An 11,968-nucleotide genomic window follows, 5' to 3' on the forward strand; every position below is an offset into this window, starting at 1 on the left:
GAGATTTTCACGTGTCCCCTATTATAACTTTATGTTGCATTTGAGTTTGAATGAAACCATAAAAACTATGTTTATGTTCTATACTCTTTGAGGAATACTCAATTTAGATTTGCAGTTGTAGCTCAGGAAAGACTAGCAAGTGTGAGAGAGCAATTGTAAGAAAATCCTTGTTTAAAGTGGCCTTGTCACTCTGCTAGAGTGGGCCAATGATTAGCTGTGAGAATCTGGACAGACTTGGTTTCACAACTACCACCTCTTGGCTATTTTTCCAGCGCCTGATCTTTTAGTCTTCGTAGGATGGCTTCCTGGTTTTTAACTTATACCTGTGTTAATCTTAACAAAATGGAAGGCTGTAATTCCGCTGGAGTCAATAGCCTGCCACAAATGGATAGAAGCCCAGAATTTTCAGCAGTCCATGCGTTACTGAAGTGGTGTGAGTGTGGATTGGCCTCATACTACTGTTCGGAAAACAATAGCTCATTTGTCTCAAAGTAATTTTTAGCAACTGGCCTCATCAGCATGTGTTTATGAGTTCTAGTCTTGAGTCAGTCAAATTTCTTAACAAAAGCTCTTTACTTACATTTTTTGATGAGCTGCTTATTTCCTCTCTACTTGTAAGTGGGGATTTTTTTAATAGGCATAATTGATGCATAATAAACTATACATATTTAAAGTATAGAATTTGATAATTTGTGACACGCACATACACACACACACACACACACACACAAAACCACCCCCATAGTCAAGATAGTAAATATATCTATCATCCCCAAAGTGTCCTCATGCCCTTGGAAGTCCCTCCTTCCCTCCCCTCCCTGCCACTTCCTCCCTAGGCAACTACTGATCTGCTTTCTGTCACCCTAGATGGGTTTACATTTTCTAGTGTTTTATATACAGGGAATCATGCAACATGTACTCTTTTGAGTCCAGCTCTTTTTACTCAGCTGGATGATTTTGAGATCCATCCTTCTTGTTGTGTACATCAAGAGTTCATTCCTTTTTGTTGCTAAATAGTATTCTGTTGTGTGGGTATGCCACAGTTTGTTTATCCATTCATAGGTTGATGAACATTTGGGTTGTTTCCAGTTGGGGATATCATATTCAACATTACTATACAAGTCTTTATATAGACATATATTACCTTTTCTCTTGGGTGAATACCTACCAGTATAATGGCCGAATCATATGGTAGGTGTATATTTCGTTTTAAAGAGACTGTTAAACTTTTCCAAAGTGGTTGTACCATTTTATATTACCACCAGCAGTGTACAAGGGGTTTCAAGTTTCTTTACATCCTCACCAACACTTGGCATGGTCAGCCTTTTTCATTTTAGCCATTTGAATAGGTGTGTAGGTAGTAGTAGGTATTTATAATTGTAGTGTGCATTTCCTGAATAATTGATGCATAATAAATTATACATATTTAAAGTATATGTATATGAACATCTTTTCATGTGTTTATTTGCCAACCATATATCATTTTTGGTGATCCATTCAATCCTAAATTTTTAAATTGGATTATTATCTTATTGTTGAGTTTTTAGAATCCTTTAATATAATCTAGATACAAGTCCTTTATCAGATATATGCTTTGCAAAGATTTTCTCCCAGTCTGTGGTATGTCTTTTCATCTTAACATTGTCTTTTAAAAAGCAGTTTTATTTTGTTTATTTTTTGTAACTGAGATTTTATTGGTCATGGTGAGGATCAGTACACAAACATTTCAGTTTGTACCCAATTAATAACATACATACTGAAAACCTAAAAAGTCATATATTGTAATTCTTTTTTAAACAGTTACTTTATAGCTTAAAATGTGGAGGTAAATTTTCCTTAAGAGGATATCCAGTACCAGTGTCTTCAAATGTTGATAAGTTGTTACATAAGTCCTACCAATTCACAATTTATTGTCATATACACTGCATACTCAAATTTTCAATCTTTCACAATCTTTAAATTTAACATTTCTCCCAGGAAAATATACACATGGCTAATAAGCACATGAAAATATGCTCAACATCATTAGTTACTGGGAAATACAAAATGAAACCATGAGATTCTACCTACTAGAATGGCTATAAGAAAAACAAGACAGATAAAAACTAGTGTTGGTGAAAGTGTGAAGAAATTGGAATCCTGTACATTGCTGGTGGGAAGTGTAAAATTCAGCCATTTTGGAAACTAGCACCCAAAATGTCCAAAAACTGATGAATAGAAAAATAACATGTGGTATATACATACAATAGAATATCAGCAATAAAAATGAAAGCAGGGCCGGGTGCGGTGGCTCACACCTATAATCCTAGCACTCTGGGAGGCCGAGGCGGGTGGATCACTCGAGGTCAGGAGTTCAAGACTAGCCTGAACAAGAGTAAGACCCTGTCTCTACTAAAAATAGAAATAAATTATCTGGCCAACTAAAAATATATATACAAAAAAAATTAGTCGGGCATGGTGGCACATGCCTGTAGTCCCAGCTACTCGGGAGGCTGAGGCAGGAGGATTGCTTAAGCCCAGGAGTTTGAGGTTGCTGTGAGCTAGGCTGACGCCATGGCACTCACTCTAGCCTGGGCAACAAAGCAAGACTCTGTATCAAAAAAAAAAAAAAAAAAATGAAAGCAGTACTATTAATACTATAACATGAATACACTTTGAAACCATTATGCCAAATGAAAGAAGCTAATAAAAAAAGACCACATATTTTATGATCACATTTATATGAAATGTCTAAACTAGTCAAATCTATAGAAATAGAAAAATAAGTGATTGCTAGGGTGGGGGGCTGGTGGTGCAAAGGTGGAGAGTGACTGCTCATGAGTACAAGATTTCTTTATGGGGTGATGAAAATGTTCTCAAATTACGTTATGGTCATGGTGAACTTTGTGGTTTATAAATTGTATCTCAGTAAAAGTGTTAAAGAAAATGAGTTGTCCATATGTATGGATTTATTTCTGACTTTCTCCTATTGATCTGTTTGTCTATACTTAACACTAATACTATGAGGTTCTGATTAGTGCAGCTCTGTAATAAAGTTTGAAATCAGTTAGATTTAGGCCTTCCATTTTTTTTATTTTCACAGTTGTCTTGGCTATTCTAAGGCCCCTGCATTTCTGTGTGAATTTAAAAATCAGTGTTTCAGTTTCTACAAAAAAGCCTTCTTGGATTTTGATTGGGATTGTGTTCATGTTATAGATCATTTGGGGAAAATTTAGAATTGACATCTGAACAATATTTAGTCTTCTAACCTATGAACAGATATATCTTTCCATTTATATAGCCCTTCTTTAATTTTTTTCTAGCAATATTTTATAGTTTTTAGTGTATAGGTCATTCATGTCTTTTGTCAAATCTGTCGCTAAGTACTTCATATTTTTGATGCTATTATAAATGGTACTTTTTTTAAAATTTCCATTTCTGATTGTATATGGAAATTTACAATTTTGGATTAATTTTTGGATATGTATTCTGTGCCCTGCAGCCTTACTAAACTTATTTATTAATTCCATTGGATTTTTTTACATGATGATTAAGTCATCTTCAAATAAAGACAGTTTTTCTTCTTTCTTTAAATCTAGATGTCTTTTATTTCTTTTTCTTAGGAGACTGCACTGGCTAGAACCTCTAGCACAATGTTGAATAAAAGTGGTGAGAATGGCCAGTCCCTGAGCTTAGAGAGAAAGCATTTGACCTGTCTTTCACCATTAAGTGTATAATGTTAGCTGTAGCTTTTTCATACATACCCATTATCAGATTGAGGACGTTTCCGTCTCTTCCTAGTTTGTTGAGAATTCTCATCAGGAAGGAGGTTGAATTTTTTCAAATTATTTTTCTCCCTATTGAAATAATCATATGCTTTTTTAAGTTTGTGTATATGTGAATTACATTGTTTAATTTTTGAATATTAAAGCAACTCTGTGTTCCTGGGGTATACCCACTTGGTAATAATGTATTATCTTTTTGTAATAATATGTTGTTCGATTAGATTTGATAATATTTTGTTTTGGATTTTTATATCTATGTTCTGCAAGATATTGGCTTGTACTTTTCTTTCTCTAAAAAGATATTTGTGTAATATATTTGTCAGGTTTTGATTTAAGGGTAATGCTGGCCTCATAGAACGAGTTGGGGAGTATTCCTTCCTTTTCAATTTTATTGGAAAAGTTTATATAGAATTGGTAGTATTTCTAAGTTGCCAAATTTATTAAGTTGCAAAATTTATTAGTATAAAGTTCTTAGCCTTCCATTATCCTCTTAATATCTGTAGAATCTGTAGTGATATCACCTTTTGTTTTTGATATTAATAATCTGTCCTTTTTTTCATGATCAGACTGACTTGAGATTTATCAATTTTATTGATCTTTTCAAAGAACTAGCTTTTGATTGTGTTAATTTTTTTCTATTATGTTTCTGTTTCCTATTTCACTGATTTCTGTTTCAATCTCTGTTACAGGTTGAGTATCCCTTTTCTGAAATGCTTGGGACTAGAAGTGTTTTGGATTCCAGATTTTTTCAGACTTTGAAATATTTGCATTATACTATTAATAGTTCAGCATCCCTAATCTAAAATCCAAAGTGCTCCAGTGAGCATTTCCTTTGAATATCATGTTGGTGCTGAAAAAGTTTCTGATTTTGGAGCATTTCAGATTTCAAATTTTTGGATTAGGGATACTCAACCTTTATACTTTTTCTTCTGCTTTCTTTAGGCTTGATTTTCTCTTCTTCTTCTTCTTTTTTTTTTTTTTTTTTTTAATTTCTTAAGCTAGAAGCTGAGGTCATTGATGTGAGACCTTTTTTTTCCCCTAATATAAGTGTTTAGTGATATAAATTTCCACTAAATACTCTTTAGCAGCATGAATAGATTCATTTTTATTCACTTTAAAATGCCTTTTAATTTCAGCTGGGTGCATGGGTGGGAAGATCACTTGAGCCCAGGAATTTAAGACCAGCCAGGCAACATGGCAAAACACCATCTCTAAAAAATACATATATTTTTTTCTCATTTTCTCTTTTTTTTTCTTCTTTGATCATAGGTTATTTAGAAGTAAGTATAGTTTCCATGCATTTGAGGGTTTTCCAAGGATCTCTTTGTTACTGATTTCTAATTTGATTCCATTGTGGTACAAGAATAGTGTGCCATATATGGGGCTTGAATCCTTTCATTGTTATAGCCCAAAATGTGGCCTCTCTTACTAAATATTCCAAGTTCAAAACCTAACAGTATAAGAATATGTATTCTGCTATTCTATAAGTATTGTGGAGTGTTCTATAAATGTCCATGAGGACAAGTTTGTTAATAGTGTTGGTCAACTCTACTATATCTTTGCCATTTTCTGCCTACTTGTTCTGTCAACAATTGAGAGAAGGGTGTTGATATCTATGCTGTAACTGGATTTGTATCTCCTTGTAGTTCTGTCAGACTTTGCTTCATATATTTTGAAGCTCTGTTGTTAGGTACATAAATGTTTAGGGTTGTTATATCTCCTTAATTGATTCACTCTTTTATAATTATGAAGTGATCTTTATCCCTGATAATTTTCTTTGCTCTGAAATCTGAATTGTCTGATATTATCTATACGTCCACTCCAGCCTTCTTTTAACTAGTCTATCATGGTATATCTTTTTCTATCCTTTTATTTTTAACTTATTTGCACCTTTATATTTAAGATGCATTTCTTGTTCACAGCATATATTTGGGTCTTGACTTTTGTCAGATCTGACAATCTCTGCCTTTTAATTGTGGTGTTTAGGCCATTTACCTTTGATATAATTATTAATTGCGTTAGATAGTGTATCATCTTACTGTTTGCTTTTCATTTGTTCTACCTGTTCTTTGTCCCCTTTTTTCTCTTTTTCTGCCTACTTTTGAATTACTTTTGTATCTTTATGATTCCATTTGATCTCCTTTGTTGACATATTAACTATAACCCTTTGTTTTGTTATTTTATTGGTTCTAGCGTTTATTGTATATAGCACTAACTTTTCACAGTCTACCTTCAGGTGATACTGTATTACTTCACGAATAGTATAAGAATAGTTATTTCATGAATAGTATAAGAAATCTTACAATAGTATACTTCCATTTCTCCCATTTCATCCTTTATGCTATTGTTGTCATGCTTTTTACTTTTACATACAAAATACATTATTATTATTTTGTTTTAAATAAACAGTTGTTACAGAGATTTAAATAATAAGAAAAACCTTATATGTGTGTATAACCTATAATATCATTTTCTTCCTGCCTGAAGGACATCTTTTAACGTTTCTTATAGTTGTAAGTCTACTGGAGATAAATTTTTGCAGCTTTTGTGTGTTTGAAAACAAATTATTTCATCTTTTTTTTATTCATGTATTTATGTGACATGTTTTTTAAATTGTAAAAACACATAAAATTTACCATCTTAACCCATTTTTAAATGTACATTTCAGTACTGTTAAGTATAGTCACATTGTTTTGAAACAGATCTCTGGAACTTTTTTTCATCTTGCAAATCTGAAATTCTATATCCATTAAACAACTCCCCTTTTCTCCTTGCTCTAACCCTCCAGTAACTGCTATTCTATCATACTTTGTAATTCTGTGAGTTTGACTTTTTTAGGCCTTCATATAAGTAGAATTGAACATTGTCTTTTTGTGAGTGGCTTATTTCATTTGGCATAGCGTCCTTAAGGCTCATCCATGTTGTTGAATATGACAAGGTTTTCTTTTTAAGGCTGATTAGTATTCCATTGTGTGTATATACTACATTTTGTTTACCCATTCATCCTCTGATGGACATTTGGGTTGCTTCTACCTCTTAGCTGTAATGAATTAATGCTGTTGTGAACATGTGTGTACAAATATCTCCTTGAGACCCGGCTTTCAATTGTTTTGAATGTGTACCCAGAAGTGAGATTATTGATCATATGGTAGCTCTATTTATACTTTCTTGAGAAACCTCCATATGTTTTTCATAGTGACTGCACCAGCAACAGTGCATAAGGGTTCTACTTTCCTGTATCCTCACCAACACTTGTTACTTTCTGGTTTTTTGATAGTAGCTATCCTAATGGGTGTGAGGTGATAATTTCACTGTGGTTTTGGTTTGCATTTCCCTGATGATTAGTGATAATGAGCATCTTTTCATATGCATTTTGGCCGATTTGTATATCATCTTTGGAGAAATGTTTATTTAAGTTCTTTACCCATTTTTTAATCTGATTATTTGGAGGTTTTTTGGTACTCTTTTTATTGTTTTTGGGTTTTTTTCCTGTGGTTCATTTTGGATAATTTCTATCTCATTGTAGTTTTGAAACTGTAGTTTTTATTTCCGTAAGTTTGATTTCAGTCTTTTTTATATCTTAACTTTTTGAACATATAGAATATAATTGTAGTAACCATTTTGATGTCCTTCTCTGCTAATTCTAACAGCTGTGTCAGTCTGGGTCATTTTAATTGATTGATTATTCTCCTCATTATCAATTGTGTTTTCCTGCCTCTGCGTGCTTGGTAATCTTTGGTTGGATGTCTGATATTGTGAATTTTACCTTGTTGGTTGCTGAAAATCTTTGCATTCCTATAAATTTCCTTGAGCTTTGTTTCGGTAATGCTGTTAAGTTACTCAGAGGACTTGATTTTATAATTTGTTACGTGGCTCATGAGCAGTGCTCAGTCTAGAACTGTTATTACTCCCTATGACTAAGGTAAGATATTCCTGAATACTCTACCTAAAGCCCTGTGAATTATGAGTTTTTCACATCTGACTCGTGGGGACAAGCACTATTTCCAGTGCTGTGTGAACTGTAGGCACTGTTGCCTCTTATTCTGGGTGGTTCTTTCCCTAGCCTCAGGTCATTTCCTCGCACACGTGCACCAGTCAGTGCTCTGCTGTGTGCTAGGAGGAGACTCTTTGTTCAACTCTTGGGTTATCTCTCTGAGCAGCTTTCTTCTCTCTGGTATTTTGTCGTGTGAACTCTACTTGCCTTTGTCTCCCTACACTCATAGTTCTGTTTCCTCAACTCAGGGAGCCCACCAGTCTCCACTTTAATTCCCTTGTCCCATGCCACTGTCTGGAAACTTTTAAGGTAGTAATCTCCGGCACTTATAGCGCTTACTTCACTTGTTTCCCATCTGTCAGGGACCAGTGTCTTTTGTTGCCTGATGTCCAGTGTCTTGAAAACCATTGTTTCTTGTATTTGTCTGGCTTACTTCTTTACTTTTTAAATTTTTTTTTTGGTTGTTTAAGGTAGGAGGACAAATCCAGGCCCTGTTACTCTATTTTGGCTAGAAACAGAAGTCCTGTTTACTTGTAGTTTTGACCTGAAAAGGCTCTTGTGCTGGAATTCTTACAGAAAAACTCTTTTAATAGCAGCTGTTGCTCATTCTCTTTTAAAAGGATATGTAGATAGATGAGATAGAGGATAAACTCAAATCAGCCAGCAGGAATTTTTACAGATATTCTTTGGGTATTAAACTAATTTCCTGATTCCTTTGTTTCTGGGAATTTCTTGAGTTATTTGGATCTAGAAACTAATTTTAAATAATAATTTTATGAAATTCTTAACTACATTATAATTTTATTCTCAGAATTAAGAAAAAGAGAGAGCAACAACGTTATGCTGAAGAGCAGAGGATCTTAAGAATGAGTGTTCATGAAGAACCATATCCAGAGGAGAGGATGAGTGAGATATTAGCCCAGTTACAACTTGAAGAAATAAAAGGAGCCAGAGAAAAACAGCAACAGAGAGAAAAGGAATACCTAAGGTAATCTGAAAAGTTCTGCATGAAATTCTGGCTCTAGAGGAGACTTAGTAGGGAGTCATTGTTCTCATTTTTCTTAAATGAGAATTGACTGTGTCTTCTCATACTTTTCCTCATTTAGGGGTTCATAATTTCACCAAATAGGGAATATTTCTTGATTCTCTAGTACTATTTGGGAATAGCACTGCAATTTTCCCAGTACAAAGAGGAAAAGTTGAGACACAGAGCTATAAAATAGTTTTAACAGTTAAAGCTGGTTGTAAAATCAGGATTCGTACTCACTCTCTTTCTAGTAGTTCACTTTGCCTGATTATGCTTTATTTTTATAGATATGTAGAAGCTTTACGAGCCCAGATCCAGGAGAAAATGCAGCTGTATAATATTACTTTACCTCCACTGTGCTGTTGTGGTCCTGATTTTTGGGATGCTCATCCTGATACCTGTGCCAATAATTGTATTTTCTATAAAAACCACAGAGGTAAGTTTCTTGAAGGAATAGTTGCGGCCTAATGACAATTTTAAAAATCCATTAAGAATAGTGATAGTGGTCATTTACCATTGATTGTTTACTCTATATCAGAGACTGTTATAAACTCTTCACAAAACAACTGTATGAGACAATAATAATTATAATGAGTTATTATATATTTCTCTTTGAGATCAGTTATCTTTTTTCCCCATTTATGCTGAGGAAATATTTTCAGCTCATTCTGTTGTAGGAGGGCTTGAGTTCAAGGTCCTTTTTTAACTGAAGACTATTAGACTTTGTCTTTTATGGCTATGTAAGTTAGGACTCTGTCCAGTTGAATTCCCTATTAACCCAAATATTAATACTTCAATGGTATGTAACACAGACTTATTACCATATATATGCACATTAGACTGCCAGTTCTGCCAGGAAACAGAGGAAAATGAGGAGCAGTATATACTCTATCAAGAGACCCAGCTAGAAAAAAATGGAGTCTGTCCTATTGTCACTAATGTTTCTGTTTCCTGTCTATCCTTAAATATATTGATTTATACACTGTGGAGATTATATAGGCCTCATGTACACAATGAAAATACTGCCAGTATTCATATTCTTAGTGCCCCATCCTTATGATTTGAGTTTCTTACCAATCCTATGAGTTAATATTTTTTAAAATACAAATCTGATCATGCCATTCCTCTATTCTAAAACATTACAGTACAAAATGCATGCCATGTTTGCCATATTTCCTCTCTGACCCCAAGCTCTACTCTAGCCTTATCAAACTTGCTATTCCCTTTATATGCCATATTTTTTACACCATTTGCAACTCACTCACTCAATTCTCTGCTTATAATGCCTTCTTTTCTTTACTCTTGTTAATCGTTCAAGACCTACCTTAAATGTTACCACTTCTGGAAATCTTTTCCATCCTTTCTTAGATAGTTATTCATTCATTCTCGGCTTCATTCTGTGATGACCTTTTGTATATGCCTCTGGTTTGGAAATATTACATGGCAATTTAATTATTTTTGTGTCCATCCTCTTCATTATCTTTTCTATCCTCACCGAGTGCTTGTCATGTAGTTAATACTCAATAAGTATTTATTCAGTGGATAATTAAAGTGTATACCTATGAGACTCTGGGTAGAGAAGCAGTACTAATAGGATAGAGAGTAGGAGAGTTGTTTAGAATCTAACTTTATTCATCACTATACAAACCTTTATTTGCAGCATACACTCGGGCACTACATTCAGTCATCAATTCCTATGATACCTCTGAGGGAAACTCAACTCTTCGAATCGCCATTCATAATTTTGCTTCTGCACACAGACGGACTTTGAAAAATCTATAATAAGACTCTGAAATCAACTGGTAGTATTTTGGCCTTCATTCCCCATTTAATCAACCCTGAGAGATTTTTTTAAGAAAAGTTGTTAAAGTATATAGGATGTGTAATCTGGAAGGAAATACTGTCCCACATAATAACTATCTTTATAATTAAATTATAAACCATTGTTTCAATCTCTGCCTTGGAACCAAGATTGAAAGTTGACTTCCAAACCTGTCTCATCGTTGTTGTGAACCATATGGAGCTTATTATTTTAAAAAGTGATTAGTTAGACAAGTAAGATTTCTCTTATTTGCTTAGCTCTCATCAGAAGAGGTCATAAGAAATCTTTGAGATTATCTCATTTATCATCTTTCTAAAACCGTATCTTTGAGCTTGACAATACTGAAAATGCCTGGATGAAGCAAAAAGAAAGTGATGAAATGAGTTTCCGAGCATCAATGGCCATCTCTATTGCCATTAGCTTTTCTAGCTGTGTATACGAATTAAAGATGAGAAGAATCTGAATTTGATGCATATTTTTTCTCAAAATTTTTTTGCTCCATTATTTTTTTTTAATGTATTGCCTCTCTCCCTAGTCAGTGACATTGGACATAGGACTTTTTAATTGTATAATTTTTTATTGCAAAAAAGGGGAGTAAACCCTCTGTCTTTTGAATATGTTCTATGTGAAATAATTGTGAGTGACATTTCAGAAAGGGAATCTGAAGTCAAAATGAGTAAAGTCCTGTCTTATTTTTTCATCTTTAAAATATTCTGGTGAATGATATGGCTAAGGGAAAATGGAATAAAAATTGCCATAGTTGATATGAATCTGTTATTTCTTCATAGTATTTCCTGATGCAAAACATGAAAAGGTTTAATATTATAAATCAAAGATAGATACTGACAGTTTCTTTTTCCTGTTTTCTCTAATGTGCAGTGCTGAAGAAGCACTTCAGTTATGTCTCAAAAAATGCCTACACATCTAGCCAGGGCATTGAAAATAAGAGACAAAATTACCGGAATGACAAAATTAACTGGTTATTTAACCAGATTAATTATCCAATTCAGTCAAAATCTTTGAAGTAATTATATACTGAATTCAGCCTTTAAGAGCTGTATTTTTTAACAGCTCTATTGAGGTGTAATAGGCATATTATATGCAATCATATACAATTCACCCATTTAAAGTATAAGATTTAAGGCCGGGCGCTGTGGCTCACGCCTGTAATCCTAGCACTCTGGGAGGCCGAGGCGGGTGGATCGTTTGAACTCAGGAGTTCAAGACCAGCCTGAGCAAGAGCGAGACCCCGTCTCTACTAAAAATAGAAAGAAATTATCTGGCCAACTAAAATATATATAGAAAAAATTAGCCAGGCATGGTGGTGCATGCCTGTAGTCCCAGCTACCTGGGAGGCTGAG

At 33.9% G+C, this 11,968-nt stretch overlaps 1 protein-coding gene across 1 annotated transcript in view; it reads left to right on the forward strand.

Annotated features, from left to right (window-relative positions):
- CCDC15 (coiled-coil domain containing 15) overlaps window positions 1-11,381 on the forward strand; it is a 70,670-nt gene extending 59,289 nt beyond the window's left edge. Inside the window, exons 16-18 of the mRNA XM_045555727.1 lie at window positions 8,570-8,746; window positions 9,073-9,221; window positions 10,446-11,381. Coding sequence (XP_045411683.1) covers window positions 8,570-8,746; window positions 9,073-9,221; window positions 10,446-10,567 — 448 coding nt within the window. The 3' untranslated portion in view covers window positions 10,568-11,381. The remainder of the gene's footprint in view (window positions 1-8,569; window positions 8,747-9,072; window positions 9,222-10,445) is intronic.
- The last annotated feature ends 587 nt before the right edge of the window (window positions 11,382-11,968 follow it).

The sequence above is a fragment of the Lemur catta genome, chromosome 7 (assembly GCF_020740605.2).
Source record: "Lemur catta isolate mLemCat1 chromosome 7, mLemCat1.pri, whole genome shotgun sequence".
Lineage (NCBI taxonomy): Eukaryota > Metazoa > Chordata > Mammalia > Primates > Lemuridae > Lemur > Lemur catta.